This window comes from Salmo trutta, chromosome 15 (assembly GCF_901001165.1).
Source record: "Salmo trutta chromosome 15, fSalTru1.1, whole genome shotgun sequence".
NCBI classification, from domain to species: domain Eukaryota; kingdom Metazoa; phylum Chordata; class Actinopteri; order Salmoniformes; family Salmonidae; genus Salmo; species Salmo trutta.
The window spans coordinates 55,218,774-55,238,381 of record NC_042971.1 but is presented as its reverse complement, the minus strand read 5'-3'; the positions used below and the strand labels follow the sequence as shown (position 1 = coordinate 55,238,381).

The 19,608-nt window shown below is 43.9% G+C and overlaps 1 protein-coding gene across 3 annotated transcripts in view; it reads right to left on the bottom strand.

Moving 5' to 3' along the window:
- Nucleotides 1–16,179: 16,179 nt before the first annotated feature.
- Nucleotides 16,180–19,608, bottom strand: part of LOC115149376 (chondroitin sulfate N-acetylgalactosaminyltransferase 1-like) — a 56,418-nt gene continuing 52,989 nt past the window's right edge. For all 3 annotated transcript variants that reach the window (XM_029692198.1, XM_029692195.1, XM_029692196.1), the window contains exon 8: nucleotides 16,180–16,671. In XM_029692198.1, coding sequence (XP_029548058.1) covers nucleotides 16,376–16,671 — 296 coding nt within the window. In that variant the 3' untranslated portion in view covers nucleotides 16,180–16,375. The remainder of the gene's footprint in view (nucleotides 16,672–19,608) is intronic.

Genomic DNA, 19,608 nt, shown 5'->3' with positions numbered 1-19,608 from the left:
GCAATCTTGAAGCGTGGAATCCGATTGGTCAGACCAGCGTTGAACAGACCTGAGGGCGGGAGCTTCCTGTTTTAGTTTCTGTCTATAGGCTGGGAGTAACATAATGGAGTCGTGGTCAGCTTTTTCAAAGGGAGGGCGGGGGAGGGCCTTATAGGCGTCGCGGAAGTTAGAATAACAGTGGTCTAGGGTTTTGCCCGCCCTGGTAGCACAACCGATATGCTGATAGAATTTGGGGAGCCTTGTTTTCAGATTAGCCTTGTTAAAATCCCCGGCTACAATAAATGCAGCCTTAGGATATTTGGTTTCCAGTTTACATAGAGTCCAATGAAGTTCTTTCAGGGCCGTTGATGTGTCTGCTTGGGGGGAGATATACACGACTGTGATTATAATTGAAGAGAATTCTCTTGGTAGATAATGTGGTCGGCATTTGATTGTGAGGAATTCTAAGTCAGGTGAACAAAATGACTTGAGTTCCTGTATGTTGTTATGATCACACCACGTCTCGTTAATCATAAGGCATACACCCCCATCCTTCTTCTTACCAGAGAGATGCTTATTTCTGTCGGTGCGATGCGTGAAGAAACCAGGTGGCTGTACCGACTCAGATAGCGTGTCTCGAGTGAGCCATGTTTCCGTGAAACAAAGAACGTTACAGTCTCGGATGTCTCTCTGGAACGCTACCCATGCTCGGATTTTGTCTACCTTGTTGTCAAGAGACTGGACATTGGCGAGTAGTATGCTCGGGAGCGGTGCGCAATGTGCCCGTCTACGGAGCCTGACCAGAAGACCGCTCCGAATGACAGTCATCCAACGTGCCGTAATAGAAATAAGGCCATCTGGTGGTCCCAGTGCGCACGACCCACGTGGAGTTCCAGGTCTCCGGCAGCCTCTGGAACTGCCGGTCTGCGGCCAACAAGGCTGAGTTCATCTCAGCCTATGCTACCCTCCAGTCCCTCGACTTCCTGGCGCTGACGGAAACATGGATTACCACAGATAACACTGCTACTCCTACTGCTCTCTCCTCGTCTGCCCACGTGTTCTCGCATACCCCGAGAGCATCTGGCCAGCGGGGTGGTGGCACTGGAATCCTCATCTCTCCCAAGTGGACATTCTCTCTTTCTCCCCTGACCCATCTGTCTATCTCCTCATTTGAATTCCATGCTGTCACAGTTACCAGCCCTTTCAAGCTTAACATCCTTATCATTTATCGCCCTCCAGGTTCCCTTGGAGAGTTCATCAATGAGCTTGACGCCTTGATAAGTTCCTTTCCTGAGGATGGCTCACCTCTCCCAGTTCTGGGTGACTTTAACCTCCCCACGTCTACCTTTGACTCATTCCTCTCTCATTCCTCTCTGCCTCCTTCTTTCCACTCCTCTCCTCTTTTGACCTCACCCTCTCACCTTCCCCCCCTACTCACAAGGCAGGCAATACGCTTGACCTCATCTTTACTAGATGCTGTTCTTCCACTAATCTCATTACAACTCCCCTCCAAGTCTCCGACCACTACCTTGTATCCTTTTCCCTCTCGCTCTCATCCAATACTTCTCACTCTGCCCCTACTCGGATGGTATTGCGCCGTCCCAACCTTCGCTCTCTCTCTCCCGCTACTCTCTCCTCTTCCATCCTATCATCTCTTCCCTCTGCTCAAACCTTCTCCAACCTATCTCCTGATTCTGCCTCCTCAACCCTCCTCTCCTCCCTTTCTGCATCCTTTGATTTTCTCTGTCCCCTATCCTCCAGGCCGGCTCGGTCCTTCCCTCCAGGCCGGCTCGGTCCTTCCCTCCTGCTCCGTGGCTCGACGACTCACTGCGAGCTCACAGAACAGGGCTCCGGGCAGCCGAGCGGAAATGGAGGAAAACTCGCCTCCCTGCGGACCTGGCATCCTTTCACTCCCTCCTCTCTACATTTTCCTCTTCTGTCTCTGCTGCTAAAGCCACTTTCTACCACTCTAAATTCCAAGCATCTGCCTCTAACCCTAGGAAGCTCTTTGCCACCTTCTCCTCCCTCCTGAATCCTCCTCCCCCTCTCCCCCCCTCCTCCCTCTCTGCGGATGACTTCGTCAACCATTTTGAAAAGAAGGGTGACGACATCCGATCCTCGTTTGCTAAGTCAAACGACACCGCTGGTCCTGCTCACACTGCCCTACCCTGTGCTTTGACCTCTTTCTCCCCTCTCTCTCCAGATGAAATCTTGCGTCTTGTGATGGCCGGCCGCCCAACAACCTGCCCACTTGACCCTATCCCCTCCTCTCTTCTCCAGACCATTTCCGGAGACCTTCTCCCTTACCTCACCTCGCTCATCAACTCATCCTTGACCGCTGGCTACGTCCCTTCCATCTTCAAGAGAGCGAGAGTTGCACCCCTTCTGAAAAAACCTACACTCGATCCCTCCGATGTCAACAACTACAGACCAGTATCCCTTCTTTCTTTTCTCTCCAAAACGCTTGAACGTGCCATCCTTGGCCAGCTCTCCTGCTATCTCTCTGAGAATGAGCTTCTTGATCCAAATCAGTCAGGTTTCAAGACTGGTCATTCAACTGAGACTGCTCTTCTCTGTGTCACGGAGGCTCTCCGCACTGCTAAAGCTAACTCTCTCTCCTCTGCTCTCATCCTTCTAGACCTATCTGCTGCCTTTGATACTGTGAACCATCAGATCCTCCTCTCCACCCTCTCCGAGTTGGGCATCTCCGGCACGGCCCACGCTTGGATTGCGTCCTACCTGACAGGTCGCTCCTACCAGGTGGCGTGGCGAGAATCTGTCTCCGCACCACGTGCTCTCACCACTGGTGTCCCCCAGGGCTCTGTTCTAGGCCCTCTCCTATTCTCGCTATACACCAAGTCACTTGGCTCTGTCATATCCTCACATGGTCTCTCCTATCATTGCTATGCAGACGACACACAATTAATCTTCTTCTTTCCCCCTTCTGATAACCAGGTGGCGAATCGCATCTCTGCATGTCTGGCAGACATATCAGTGTGGATGACGGATCACCACCTCAAGCTGAACCTCGGCAAGACGGAGCTGCTCTTCCTCCCGGGGAAGGACTGCCCGTTCCATGATCTCGCCATCACGGTTGACAACTCCCTTGTGTCCTCCTCCCAGAGGAGGACACAAGGGTCACGCCAAGGTCACGGGTCACACCAAGAACCTTGGCTTGACCCTGGACAACACCCTGTTGTTCTCCACTAACATCAAGGCGGTGACCCGATCCTGTAGGTTCATGCTCTACAACATTCGCAGAGTACGACCCTGCCTCACACAGGAAGCGGCGCAGGTCCTAATCCAGGCACTTGTCATCTCCCGTCTGGATTACTGCAACTCGCTGTTGGCTGGGCTCCCTGCCTGTGCCATTAAACCCCTACAACTCAAATCAAATTCAAATCAAATTTATTTATATAGCCCTTCGTACATCAGCTGAAATCTCAAAGTGCTGCACAGAAACCCAGCCTAAAACCCCAAACAGCAAGCAATGCATGTGAAAGAAGCACGGTGGCTAGGAAAAACTCCCTAGGAAAAACTCCCTAGAAAGGCCAAAAACCTAGGAAGAAACCTAGAGAGGAACCAGGCTATGAGGGGTGGCCAGTCCTCTTCTGGCTGTGCCGGGTGGATATTATAACAGAACATGGTCAAGATGTTAAAATGTTCATAAATGACCAGCATGGTCAAATAATAATAATCATAGAAGTTGTCGAGGGTGCAACAAGCACGTCCGGTGAACAGGTCAGGGTTCCGTAGCCGCAGGCAGAACAGTTGAAACTGGAGCAACAGCATGGCCAGGTGGACTGGGGACAGCAAGGAGTCATCATGCCAGGTAGTCCTGAGGCATGGTCCTAGGGCTCAGGTCCTCCGAGAGAAAGAAAGAGAGAAAGAGAAAATTAGAGAGAGCATATTTAAATTCACACAGGACACCGGATAAGACAAGAGAATACTCCAGATGTAACAGACTGACCCTAGCCCCCCGACACATAAACTACTGCAGCATAAATACTGGAGGCTGAGACAGGAGGGATCAGAAGACACTGTGGCCCCATCCGATGATACCCCCGGACAGGGCCAAACAGGCAGGATATAACCCCACCCACTTTGCCAAAGCACAGCCCCCACACCACTAGAGGGATGTCTACAACCACCAACTTACCGTCCGAAGACAAGGCCGAGTATAGCCCACAAAGATCTCCGCCATGGCACAACCCAAGGGGGGGGCGCCAACCCAGACAGGAAGACCACGTCAGTGACTCAACCCACTCAAGTGACGCACCCCTCCCATGGACGGCATGGAAGAACACCAGTAAGTCAGTGACTCAGCCCCTGTAATAGGGTTAGAGGCAGAGAATCCCAGTGGAAAGAGGGGAAACCGGCAAGGCAGAGACAGCAAGGGCGGTTCGTTGCTCCAGCCTTTCCGTTCACCTTCACACTCCTGGGCCAGACTATACTTAATCATAGGACCTACTGAAGAGATAAGTCTTCAGTAAAGACTTAAAGGTTGAGACTGAGTCTGCGTCTCTCACATGGGTAGGCAGACCATTCCATAAAAATTGAGCTCTATAGGAGAAAGCCCTACCTCCAGCCGTTTGCTTAGAAATTCTAGGGACAATTAGGAGGCCTGCGTCTTGTGACTGTAGCGTACGTGTAGGTATGTACGGCAGGACCAAATCGGAAAGATAGGTAGGAGCAAGCCCATGTAATGCTTTGTAGGTTAGCAGTAAAACCTTGAAATCAGCCCTTGCCTTAACAGGAAGCCAGTGTAGGGAGGCTAGCACTGGAGTAATATGATCAAATCTTTTGGTTCTAGTCAGGATTCTAGCAGCCGTATTTAGCACTAACTGAAGTTTGTTTAGTGCTTTATCCGGGTAGCCGGAAAGTAGAGCATTGCAGTAGTCCAGCCTAGAAGTAACAAAAGCATGGATTAATTTTTCTGCGTCAGTTTTGGACAGAAAGTTTCTGATTTTTGCAATGTTACGTAGATGGAAAAAAGCTGTCCTTGAAACAGTCTTGATATGTTCTTCAAAAGAGAGATCAGGGTCCAGAGTAACGCCGAGGTCCTTCACAGTTTTATTTGAGACGACTGTACAACCATCCAGATTAATTGTCAGATTCAGCAGAAGATCTCTTTGTTTCTTGGGACCTAGAACAAGCATCTCTGTTTTGTCCGAGTTTAAAAGTCGAAAGTTTGCAGCCATCCACTTCCTTATGTCTGAAACACAGGCTTCTAGCGAGGGCAATTTTGGGGCTTCACCATGTTTCATTGAAATGTACAGCTGTGTGTCGTCCGCATAGCAGTGAAATTTAACATTATGTTTTCGAATGACATCCCCAAGAGGTAAAATATATAGTGAAAACAATAGTGGTCCTAAAACGGAACCTTGAGGAACACCGAAATTTACAATTGATTTGTCAGAGGACAAACCATTCACAGAGACAAACTGATATCTTTCTGACAGATAAGATCTAAACCAGGCCAGAACTTGTCCATGTAGACCAATTTGGGTTTCCAATCTCTCCAAAAGAATGTGGTGATCGATGGTATCAAAAGCGGCACTAAGATCTAGGAGCACGAGGACAGATGCAGAGCCTCGGTCTGACGTCATTAAAAGGTCATTTACCACCTTCACAAGTGCAGTCTCAGTGCTATGATGGGGTCTAAAACCAGACTGAAGCGTTTCGTATACATTGTTTGTCTTCAGGAAGGCAGTGAGTTGCTGTGCAACAGCTTTTTCAAAATTTTTGAGAGGAATGGAAGATTCGATATAGGCCGATAGTTTTTTATAATTTCTGGGTCAAGATTCGGCTTTTTCAAGAGAGGCTTTATTACTGCCACTTTTAGTGAGCTTGGTACACATCCGGTGAATAGAGAGCCGTTTATTATGTTCAACATAGGAGGGCCAAGCACAGGAAGCAGCTCTTTCAGTAGTTTAGTTGGAATAGGGTCCAGTATGCAGCTTGAGGGTTTTGATTATTTTCATCATTGTGTCAAGGGATATAGTACTAAAACACTTTAGTATCTCCCTTGATCCTAGGTCCTGGCAGAGTTGTGCAGACTCAGGACAATTGAGCTTTGGAAAAATACCCAGATTTAAAGAGGAGTCCGTAATTTGCTTTCTAATGATCATGATCTTTTCCTGAAAGAAGTTCATAAATGTATTACTGCTGAAGTGAAAGTCATCCTCCATTTGCGAATGCTGCTTTTTAGTTAGCTTTGCGACAGTATCAAAAATAAATTTCGGATTGTTCTTATTTTCCTCAATTAAGTTGGAAAAATAGGATGATCGGGCAGCAGTGAGGGCTCTTCGATACTGCACGGTACTGTCTTTCCAAGCTAGTCGGAAGACTTCCAGTTTGGTGTGGCGCCATTTCCGTTCCAATTTTCTGGAAGCTTGCTTCAGAGCTCGTGTATTTTCTGTATACCAGGGAGCTAGTTTCTTATGACAGATGTTTAAAATTTTTAGGGGTGCAACTGCATCTAGGGTATTGCGCAAGGTTAAATTGAGTTCCTCGGTTAGGTGGTTAACTGATTTTTGTCCTCTGACGTCCTTGGGTAGGCAGAGGGAGTCTGGAAGGGCATCAAGGAATCTTTGGGTTGTCTGAGAATTTATAGCACGACTTTTAATGCTCCTTGGTTGGGGTCTGAGCAGATTATTTGTTGCAATTGTAAACGCAATAAAATGGTGGTCCGATAATCCAGGATTATGAGGAAAAACATTAAGATCCACAACATTTATTCCATGGGACAAAACTAGGTCCAGAGTATGACTGTGGCAGTGAGTAGGTCCAGAGAAATGTTGGACAAAACCCACTGAGTCGATGATGGCTCCGAAAGCCTTTTGGAGTGGGTCTGTGGACTTTTCCATGTGAATGTTAAAGTCACCAAAAATTAGAATGTTATCTGCTATGACTACAAGATCTGATAGGAATTCAGGGAACTCAGTGAGGAACACTGCATATGGCCCAGGAGGCCTGTAAACAGTAGCTATAAAAAGTGAGTGAGTAGGCTGCATAGATTTCATGACTAGAAGCTCAAAAGACGAAAACGTAATTGTTTTTTTTGAAATTTGCTATCGTAAATGTTAGCAACACCTCCGCCTTTGCCGGATGCACGGGGGGTATGGTCACTAGTGTAACCAGGGGGTGAGGCCTTATTTAACACAGTAAATTCATCAGGCTTAAGCCATGTTTCAGTCAGGCCAATCACATCAAGATTATGATCAGTGATTAGTTCATTGACTATAACTGCCTTGGAAGTGAGGGATCTAACATTAAGTAACCCAATTTTGAGATGTGAAGTATCACAATCTCTTTCAATAATGGCAGGAATGGAGGAGGTCTTTATACTAGTGAGATTACTGAAGCGAACACCGCCATCTTTAATTTTGCCCAACCTAGATCGAGGCACAGACACGGCCTCAATGGGGAAAGCTGAGCTGACTACGCTGACTGTGCTAGTGGCAGACTCCACTAAGCTGGCAGGCTGGCTAACAGCCTGCTGCCTGGCCTACACCCTATTTCATTGTGGAGCTAGAGGAGTTAGAGCCCTGTCTATGTTCGTAGATAAGATGAGAGCACCCCTCCAGCTAGGATGGAGTCCGTCACTCCTCAACAGGCCAGGCTTGGTCCTGTTTGTGGGTGAGTCCCAGAAAGAGGGCCAATTATCTACAAATTCTATCTTTTGGGAGGGGCAGAAAACAGTTTTCAACCAGCGATTGAGTTGTGAGTCTCTGCTGTAGAGCTCATCACTCCCCCTAACTGGGAGGGGGCCAGAGACAATTATTCGATGCCGACACATCTTTCTAGCTGATTTACACGCTGAAGCTATGTTGCGCTTGGTGACCTCTGACTGTTTCATCCTAACATCGTTGGTGCCGACGTGGATAACAATATCTCTATACTCTCTACACTCGCCATTTTTAGCTTTAGCCAGCACCGTCTTTAGATTAGCCTTAACGTCGGTAGCCCTGCCCCCTGGTAAACAGTGTATGATCGCTGGATGATTCGTTTTAAGTCTAATACTGTGGGTAATGGAGTCGCCAATGACTAGGGTTTTCAATTTGTCAGAGCTAATGGTGGGAGCCGTCGGCGTCTCAGACCCCACAGCGGGAGGAGTAGAGACCAGAGAAGTCTCGGCCTCTGACTCCGACTCGCTTAATGGGGAGAACCGGTTGAAAGTTTCTGTCGGCTGAATAAGCGACACCAGTTGAGCATTCCTACAGTGTTTCCCTCCAGAAGCCATGAGAAAGTTGTCCGGCTGCGGGGACCGTGCGAGGGGGTTTATACTAACGTTACTATCTGTACTTGCTGGTGGCACAGACGCTGTTTCATCCTTTCCTACACTGAAATTACCCTTGCCTAACGATTGCGTCTGAAGCTGGGCTTGCAGCACAGCTATTCTTGCCTTTAAGGCGATCGGTCTCCTGTATATTATAAGTACAACGACTGCAATTAGAAGGCATCATGTTAATGTTACTTAGCTTCGGCTGTTTGAAGTCCTGACGAACCATGTCCATATAAAACTTCCGGGGTAAGAAAGTTGAATGAAAAAAGTTGAGTGAGGGAAAAAGTAAAAATATACGGTAATGAAAAGTAAAAACCGTCAGGTAGCAAAGTAAGATCGGCAACAAAAACGCACAGCAGCGTAAACAAGTCTGCAAGTTGAGACCGGAAACAGGAAACACCTCACAAACAAAACAACTCATCCAGAACGCCGCAGCCCGTCTGGTGTTCAACCTTCCCAAGTTCTCTCACGTCACCCCGCTCCACCTGTACTCCACTGGCTTCCGGTTGAAGCTCGCATCCGCTACAAGACCACAGTGCTTGCCTACGGAGCTGTGAGGGGAACGGCACCTCCGTACCTTCAGGCTCTGATCAGGCCTTACACCCAAACAAGGGCACTGCGTTCATCCACCTCTGGCCTGCTCGCCTCCCTACCTCTGAGGAAGCACAGTTCCCGCTCAGCCCAGTCAAAACTGTTCGCTGCTCTGGCACCCCAATGGTGGAACAAGCTCCCGCATGACGCCAGGACAGTGGAGTCAATCACCATCTTCCGGAGACACCTGAAACCCCACCTCTTTAAGGAATACCTGGGATAGGATAAAGTAATCCTTCTAACCCCCCCTTAAAAGATTTAGATGCACTATTGTAAAGTGGTTGTTCCACTGGATATCATAAGGTGAATGCACCAATTTGTAAGTCGCTCTGGATAAGAGCGTCTGCTAAATGACTTAAATGTAAATGTAAATGCATGCTCATGAAAAAAACAAATTCTTCCTCCCTCATCATAAATGGCACTGACCGCCACTGTTTTATGCCCCATGGTTCCTTAACTTTCGGGCACTTTGGAACTCTCTGTCTTATCTCTATAAACCCACCCTACCTTCACCCATTTTCTTTGTTCTAATTCCTTCATTGTTTTTCTCCTGATTTGATAACATCTAGACTCAGTAACACGTTTAAAAGTGTTGTGGTGTACTGTTTTTGCTACCTTTTTTTCACCTATGTAATGCTGTCCTCCTGCTTATTCTGGGGTTCAGACTGAATGCTGTGGTAAATGTGCTGCTCACAAATGACAGCAGAAACATGGACTCGGGGATTCGATCTTGCAACCTTTCGGTTACTAGTACAACGCTCTAATCACTAGGCTACCTATTATAAATATCTGACTGCTACTTGGAAAGTATTCTGTACAAGACACAATACAAAATGCATAAATAAGACAACAAATACTAGTTCAATAAAATATGGGACAGCAATATAGGACAGTTCAATATATCTTTCGTCTTGGATCAAGGTAGCTAGTCGCTAGCTAGCTGACAGCAAAGGTGCCAGCTAGAGATCACGGGCAGGAGCTTGCAGGAATTTCTACTTTGATGCTAATTAGCATTTTTGAATCTGAGAGTAAATAGACCCGAATATATAAATAAATTTTATCCGAGAGAGATTTATACAGTTATCAAAACGTCACTTCAGTGTAAGTCTACACGAAACAGATGTTATTTTAAGTGTTTTTAAAATCTACAGTGTATAAAATGAACTATTGGAACAGTTCATTGTTTGACCAGTAGGTTTTATTGGTATTATGAGGTGTCCATTGTGGGGCTCAATATATATATATTTTATATATCTTGTATGCTTATAATAAACACATTATTTCCTCCTGCTTCTAGCTAGCATTTAGTTTGCAACAGGATATGTTTGTATGAACCTTGCTATTTGCCACTCAGACCTCGGCAACAATGTTGCAAAATATGAATTTGATCTACCACTTGACATAGAGAGCTAACGTGTCGGACATCAGCTAGCCATTTTTCTGACCAGGCGAAATCATGCAGCAGCATCATTAATATGGATATAAATGTCAATTGAAAAGAGCTAAAACAAATTAAAAGGGAGTATTAACTGCCATTTCAGAGTTTGACATGACTGGGTTAGCTTTTGTTAGCTGTTGATTTCTAAAATCCCCCACTACAATCTGGGATAGGGCTAGAACCATCAATGCCTTCACTGGGTATGAAACCTTTTAAAATAAATCTTTCATTAAAGATGCACAAATCGCTTTGGCATTTCCTGGTTGCTAAAATTCTAATAGTTCGCTTAATTTCAGTTTATGTGACAAATTAACATCTCTCTACATATTGTACTGGTTTGTGACCCACTGACATGGCCCCCGGTTAGAGGAGATTAAAGCAGCCCAGAGTTAACACAAACAGGAACTTTATTTAAACACACTGAGGAAGATGAGAGAGGTTGTGGAATAGTTGTGGAATGGTAGGGGTTCTGTAATGGACAGAAACAGAGGTAATGAATACACACATACTGAATGAATACACCAGGGCACAAATGAACAGATACAGAATCTTACAGAATATAGCAGTAATAAACGTCAAAGGACTGTGTAGATTGCATATGCCACCTGCAGAACATTACACAACACAGTAAACTCAGAGGGGCAACATACAATCGGCAATAGTAGTAACTAACTATGAAGAACAATATACAAATGTGACACAACTCACTTTGGGCACGCAGACCATCCTAAAAGTCCAGAGATATGATTGAGTCCAGTTGTTGGTGCGGGCAGAGACAGAGATGTTGCTCTCTGCCACTGCTTGAGGGAGACGGCAAGTATTGTGTGACCTGCAGAGTCAAGAGGATGGGCAGATGTCTGGCCCCCTAGTAACCTCCCTAGCAACCTATCAGGGCACAGGTCACACAGGTCAGAGAAAGTTTATGAGGCAGGTTTATGGTACTCCCTAAACTCTCAGGCTCAGGTTGTGAGGGAGTGGAGTGTGCAGCTTTGGGTTGTGAGGTGCTAATAACAGTCACCGGCAGGGAATTCGTAATAATAACTCACATTTCTATGTGAATTTGGTAGGATCGCCCAAAAAGTTACTTATTGCAGCTTTAGGGTCTATTTTTCTCCACTTCCTGTCTGACTGACGCGCCCAAAGTAAACTGCCTGTTACTCAGGCCCAGAAGCCAGGATATGCATATACAGTGGGGGGAAAAAGTATTTGATCCCCTGCTGATTTTGTACATTTGCCCACTGATAAAGAAAGGATCAGTCTATAATTTTAATGGTAGGTTTATTTGAACAGTGAGAGACAGAATAACAACAAAATAATCCAGAAAAACACATGTCTAAAATGTTATAAATTGATTTGCATTTTAATGAGGGAAAAAAGTATTTGACCCCCTCTCAATCAGAAAGATTTATGGCTCCCAGGTGTCTTTTATACAGGTAACGAGCTGAGATTAGGAGCACACTGTTAAAGGGAGAGCTCCTAACCGCAGCTTGTTAACTGTAAAAAAGACATCTGTCCACAGAAGCAATCAATCAATCAGATTCCAAACTCTTCACCATGGCCAAGACCAAAGAGCTCTCCAAGGATGTCAGGGACAAGATTGTAGACCTAAAACAAGGCTGGAATATGCTACAAGACCATCGCCAAGCAGCTTGGTGAGAAGGTGACAACATTTGGTGTGATTATTCGCAAATGGAAGAAACACAAAAGAACTGTCAATATCCCTTGGCCTGGGGCTCCATGCAAGATCTCACCTCGTGGGGTTGCAATGATCATGAGAACGGTGAGGAATCAGCCCAGAACTACACTGGAGGATCTTGTCAATGATCTCAAGGCAGCTGGGACCATAGTCACCAAGAAAACAATTGGTAACACACTACGCCATGAAGGACTGAAATCCTGCAGCGCCCGCAATGTCCCCCTGCTCAAGAATACATATACATGCCCGTCTGAAGTTTGCCAATGAACATCTGAATGATTCAGAGGACAACTGGTGAAAGTGTTGTGGTCAGATGAGACCAAAATGGAGCTCTTTGGCATCAACTCAACTCGCCGTGTTTGGAGGAGGAGGAATGCTGCCTATGACCCCAGGAACACCATCTCCACCGTCAAACATGGAGGTGGAAACATTATGCTTTGGGGGTGTTTTTCTGCTAAGGTGACAGGACAACTTCACTGCATCAAAGGGACGATGGACGGGCCCATGTACCGTCAAATCTTGGGTGAGAACCTCCTTCCCTCAGCCAGGGCATTGAAAATGGGTCGTGGATGGGTATTCCAGCATGACAATGACCCAAAACACACGGCCAAGGCAACAAAGGAGTGGCTCAAGAAGAAGCACATTAAGGTCCTGGAGTGGCCTAGCCAGTCTCCAGACCTTAATTCCATAGAAAATCTGTGGAGGGAGCTGAAGGTTCGAGTTGCCAAACGTCAGCCTTGAAACCTTAATGACTTGGAGAAGATCTGCAAAGAGGAGTGGGACAAAATCCCTCCTGAGATGTGTGCAAACCTGGTGGCTAACTACAAGAAATGTCTGACCTCTGTGATTGCCAACAAGGGGTTTGCCACCAAGTACTAAGTCATGTTTTGCAGAGGGGTCAAATACTTATTTCCCTCATTAAAATGCAAATCATTTTATAACATTTTTGACATGCGTTTTTCAGGATTTTTTGTTGTTGTTATTCTGTTTCTCACTGTTACAATAAACCTACCATTAAAATTATAGACTGATCATTTCTTTGTAAGTGGGCAAACGTACAAAATCAGCAGGGGATCAAATACTTCTTTCCCCCACTGTAATTGGTAACATTGGATAGAAAACACTTTGAAGTTTGTAGAAATGTTAAAATAATGTATGAGACTATAACATAATTGATATGGTAGGAGAAAATCCAAAGAAAAACCAACCAGAATAAAAAAAAATTGTTGAGAGCCCATGCTCTTACAATGGAAGGCTATGGGGCATATGCAATTCCAGCTCCCAGATTGCAATTCCTATGGCTTCCACTAGATGTCAACAGTCTTTTTTCTAGGTGTCAGGCTTGTTTCTTCCCAAACGAGGAAGAACTTTGAGTTTTGGTACACGGAGTCAGAGTTGGAAATCAGTCGGTGCGTGCGAGACGAAGAGGACACACACCTGCTAATTTTACTTTCATATTGAACATACTTCTTTCCGTGTGAAATATTACAGTTTAATTACATTTTAGGCTACCTGAGGATTACATAGAATCGTATTTTAACTTGTTTTAACAAATTTAGCGGTAGCTTTTTGGATTCCTTTCTCTGCACGTTGAACGAGTGGATTACTCAAATCGATGGCGCCTAATGAAGGATTTTATCTAACAAAACAACCATGCATGTTGTAGCTGGGACCCTTTGGATTGCAAATCAGAGGAACATTTTCAAAATGTAAGTGAATATTTAATTGCTATTTGTGATTTTATGAAGCCTGTGCTGGTAGAAAAATATTTTGATGTGGGGCGCCGTCCTCAAACAATCGCATGGCATGCTTTCACCGTAAAGCCTATTGTAAATCGGACAATGCAGTTCGATTAACAAGAATTTAAGCTTTTAACTGATATAAGATACTTGTATGTACCAAGATGTTTAATATCCATAATGTTTATGATTATTTTTTTTAATTGCGTGCCCTCCAATTTCACCGGAAGTTGTCGACAGGTGTCCCGCTGGCGTGACGCCTAGCCCTAAGAAGTTCCAAAAGGTTCTATGTACGTAGAACCCCAAATAACCCTTTTTTCTAAGAGTACAGTCTAGAGCAGAGTAGAATAAAGTAGATTCCAGGCTACTGCAGTTTTTGCAAGAGTCAAATAACATCTGGGAAGAAGCATCAGACCAGAAAATAACTTATTTTCTTCATTTTAAACTATTACAATGGTCTCAAAATGAATAAAAAGGCATTTCAACTGAAGGCAAAACTTTAAACAGAATAATTTGAAGGAAAAAATGGTATGCATTGAGAATCAATCAAGAACATCATCAGGAAAGTTATATTTATTTTTAACAGAAAGAAGTATCCTTTCATGAAACAATAAAACAAATAAAACAAATAAACATTAATTAAAAAGTGTGTCTTCTTTACTCTGTTTACAGGCTTTGGTGATCCAACACAAATGTAGGTTAATATAAATTATTCCATGTGAAACAGTCCACTACTGCCATGGGATTGAAATACTCATGAGGAATGTAATCAAACACCTCAATATACAGTTAACACAAAATGTTGAGAGCTGACATTTAAAACAAATAAGTGAAATGGCATAAAGTCATTGTCACTCGCTGTGAATGTCAAGCCTGTGAAAATGTGTTCATCTATAATACTGCGCTTAGCCATCGATAGGCTACATCTCTAAGAAAAACTCTCAGTAGAAATCCACCTGGATAACATAAAAACCATGTGTCACTTTCAAATATCAGAGGCACCTCGCCACTAACTTTACATTTCTAACCATTTCAGATTGTCTTAAATGTACACTTTCATACTGGCCTTTTCTTAACCTTCCTATTCCCTGGCCTATATTGCTCTGTGGATGGACTGCCTATACTGACCCATACCTAGCTTATATTGCTCTATAGACATGGAAGCATTCTACTACCTCTAAACTTCCTTTGGGTCATTTAGACTTGTGTCAAGCCATCGTCATTTAAGCTTCTAAGGAAGAGTAGGCATATTATCAATACAAATAACAACATTGTTAAATAATATATAAGAATTTTTGGAGCAAGGCTTTTTATTTTTTCTAACAATAAAAGTTCTGATAGAGGGTGAAGACCGTTCTACCATTTTAACACTGCGTTTATAACTGAATTATGGAATCGAAGTGTATTCTATCTATTATAATATATTATTTGCACAGTTAGACCATACACAAAACAAAACAAAGACTATCTCGAATAGTTAAATTATCTCTTAATATCACAACATTAAGAAAAATGTATGAAATATATTTATTTTGACCCTTCAAACTACACTGTTTTGTTTCTTGATGATAAAAAAAGCACATAAAAGCACTGGTAGGATTAGTTAAACTCATGAAAAAGCAGAGCACTATAGATGTAGGATCTTAATTTGACCTGTGTTGTCACAGCAAAATAATCCTGCAGCAACGTTCAGTCCATAATGTTGCTTGATCGGTGGTTTGGCTATCAACTGGCCAAAAGTAGGCTACATGAAAAGTGCAATACTGTTAATATAACTGTGTATTAACCTTGTTTATACCTGGTTCTAACTTGAGTAATTTGTCCTGATTTTGTCCACATTCTGATTGTGCACAAAGGACCCATGTTAGCACCAGGTGTAAATAGGGCTAGAGTTTCTGTGAATTTATGTAACTCACAAAGCTCATATGCATTTGCTGGAGTGCAGGAAAATGATCAGCAACAAAGGAGTGATCAAATTAGGTTGCTACATCTGTATAATGATTCTGTGGAGCTTGAGAAATAATCAATATCTAATAGCTTCCATGTCCCTCCATTGTTGTCATTGTCTCTCTACATAACCCTCAGTAATGCCTGTTTTAATGTATTGATTGATCATCAGTTCTGAGGAGAGTCACGTAACCAGCGGACATGACTTCAGATTTGGAGTATTCTCGTTCCATTCACAGTCATGTTGTTCTCTTCCAGTCCACAAGGTGTCTCTAATAGGCTACAGGAAAATCTAGTTCTAGTCTTTATCTAGCCTTCAAGAAATACCAGCAGATGCCACATCATGATTCTCAAAACCAGCTGTCAGTCAGTCAACACGAGGAACATGATTTTAAACAAAATACAGAGGAGCAGTCAAGTCTTTCTGCTGCTCCATTTAACTCTGACTGTTGTTTTTACAGTGCTCTCACTTCTTCAAGATATGACAGGTGCCTTAGGTGTGTTTTGTATGTCCGTTTTGCCATCGGAGGATAAAATGGAGTGTTTTTCCTCCGTAGTGAGTCAGTATTGTTGTCATCAGTTCATAACAATAGATCTCTGTTCTATTGTTGTTTCCCCCTCACTGTTTCTGACTGCCATACTGTCATGCCCTCCTCCTGTAGTCTAGAGTCCTGTGTGACTCCCTCATCATGTCTTCATCATGTCTTCTTGGCAGGGTTTGGCCTCTGGGGTTTCTGCTTGTGCAGGTGTGCCTCGATCTCATGTCGGAAGAAGAGCATGCCCAGCTGGCCGTGCGAGGCCTCGTTCATGGCCTTGGACTGCATGCACATCCTGTACTGTTCCGGGGGCAGCTCGTCCGCACAGCGCTTCTCATGCCACAGGTGGAAGAGGCCCCTAGACGGGGACCGCACCACCAGCAGATTGCTGTGAAGGTACTTCCTGTAAAGGTGCACGTCCTCGCCGCCCCAGCCTTTGATGTCCACGTCGAAACCACCTGGAGGAGGGACAACATGAACTCATCAACTCACTGCACATATATAACAAAGGAGGGAGATCAGGGGTGCGTTCAGTAGGACGTTGTGGAGCGTTCATATAGAAATATGTTATGTGGAAAAACAATTAAGCCTCTCTTAAATGTAGAATGTAGTAAAATAAATTATGCCGGCTCTATTCATTACATTTCTATTTGCAACATTGCACAACATTTGCCCACTGAACTATGCCCCTGATTGATTGATCAGGTCAAACAGGGGTCAGAGGTCAAATCCTGATGGCAGGGTTATGTTTTTGTCATGATGACAGCTTGTTAAATTAATATGTTAATGCAAACACATATCCGGTTTGTTGTGATCTGTTCTACATGCATAATGTCTGGGGTCTGTTGCTATTTCACTGTAAGGTCTACCTGTTGTATTCGGCACGCGTGACAAATAAACTTTGATTTGATTTATGACAGCAGAGGAGTGATGAGCTAATGGGATAGAACCTCAGAACATGCCCTAACTCAGAGAGGAAGAGGTAAAGCGAGAGGATCTGTCCATGCGAGAAAATAGCAATAAGCAGACCAAGTGAGAATTTTTTGTATGGAGTTCTATGAGAGAGGGTCAGATTTGGTCAACAATATTTTTTATTTCTAATTTGCTAACTGAGGCTTATTTGATCGAGTAGAAGTTAGGAAATGTTTAGATTGTTAGGAATGTACTGATATAAGTGGATGCAGGTGGCATCTCGGCAACTTTGAGAAAAACAATTTTATTTCGGAGGTGTCTGTTGTTCAAATGCATATTTGCCCTCTCATTGGCTAGAATGTTCCTATCTGATCTCACCTCCTCCCGCCTGCCTTTCCACGTTTGTGACAGCGACTCCCATTGTTAGGGCGGAGACAAGACCATCTTGTTATAGAATATCTCTGCCTAACACGACTTTCAGAGGAAATAAAATGCTGACGTCAGTTCTTTCAAACTATCTGGACTACATCCTCCTCATGCCCTAGGTGACACAAGTAATCATGTTTATTTATGCAGGAGTGTGTTTTTCTTCCTTTTTCTCTGACTGCAGACTGCTCAATGCTCAACCATAGACAAAAACTGCTTATCCAATAGAAATCCCCGATCACACTTTCAGGCGATGTCATGCACAGAAACAAGTCGTCGGGTCCCGGATCACACTTAGGGGGCGATGTCATGGTCTTGTTAGCTAGCAATGTGCATGTGCAGAAACACGTCGTCGGGTCTAATGGTCGTGTAGCGCCGAACTGCGTATGTGCAGACCGTAAAATCAAATGCACTCCATCGATATAAAATAGTTTTTGATGAAAATGAAAACGTGTCAGTTTGTCACTTTCACTAGGTTTTGGTAATGAGGGTCTGCACCTGTTGTATTCGGCGCATGTGACTAATAAAATTTGATTTGAAAGTTTCAGACACTAAAGACATCAAATCTAGTTTTTGTAATCAGAAAATAAACAACTAAAGCCTGGCGTACACTACTTTTGATCTGATTTAGCTGTCCCAGACAAGTTTTTGAGATCGGAGACAAAATCCCATGTCATTGCCTACTCGGGATGTGCGGCTGTTACCAACGCTCGTTTAACGTGAACGGGTCTGAAACGCAATCTGAGGGCTACTGATCCCGTCTTTGAGCCTTCCCAGGCGTCTTGATATTTTGAAACAGGTTTGATTTTATCGGCACAAAATCTGCAATGCTCTTGTAATGTGAGATGTGCAACGACAAGTTTTGAGAACGATAATCAGCGATTGTTTGTATGCTGGGGCCTAAATATATCCTCTCTGTTTGAACTCACTCTGTTTCTTTTCTTCATCTCACTGGGAGAAGCAAATTGTTTATTTTCCTCCCTTCTTCCCCCCCACCCTTTCATTCTTTCATTCTTTCATTCTTTCTTTCTCTCTGTCTCTGTCTCTGTCTCTGTCTCTGTCTCTGTCTCTGTCTCTGTCTCTGTCTCTGTCTCTACTTTGGGTGAAAATGTCAACACATGGATCAATTATTTATTAATTACTATTCACATCTAATCTGAAATCACTCAGCCAAAGAGTTGCAAGGACTATTTTATGTACATATATTATAGGTAGTTTTAGATCATGAGGTGGACAGTGATATAATGTATCTCTCTCCTGAGAGCCTAAGGTCAGACAGTTGCTGTACCTCTGTCTCCCACCGCAGTAATATCAATGATTTATGTTGGGAATAAGGACCGTCTCTGGACACTATCTGCGTCCCAAATTACACACTATTCCTTATATAGTGCACTACTTCTCCCTATGGGCCCTGGTAAAAAAAGAGTGCACTATAAAGAGAATAGGGTGCCATTTGGGACAGCCAGACACTGAGACTGAGACGGTCCTTATTCCCACCATAGTTTATAGCCTCTGATTTCATCTAATGGTTTCAACTGAGGTGGAAAATCGTGTTGAGGCAAAACCTGTCTTGAGAGCCAATATACCTGAATCCATAATGATATTGCTGGTGGTTTGGATATGAATGGAAATACAGGGCGTTCGGAAAGTATTCAGAACCCTTTCCTTTTTTCCCACTTTGTTAGGTTACAGCCTTATTCTAAAATGGATTAAATAAAACATTTTCCTCATCAATCTACACACAATACCCCATAATTGCAAAGTGAAAACAGGTTGAGAACTTTTTGCTAATTTATATAAAAAAAATAATAATAAAATAAAAACACATACCTTATTTACGGAAGTATTCAGACCCTTTGCTTTGAGACTCTTTTCCATTGATCATCCCTGAGATGTTTCTACAACTTGATTGGAGTCCATTTGTGGTAAATCCAATTGATTGGACATGATTTGGAAATGCACACACGTCTATATACGGTCTCACAGTTGACAGTGCATGTCAGAGCAAAAACAAAGTCATGAGGTCGAAGAAATTGTCCGTAGAGCTTCGATACAGG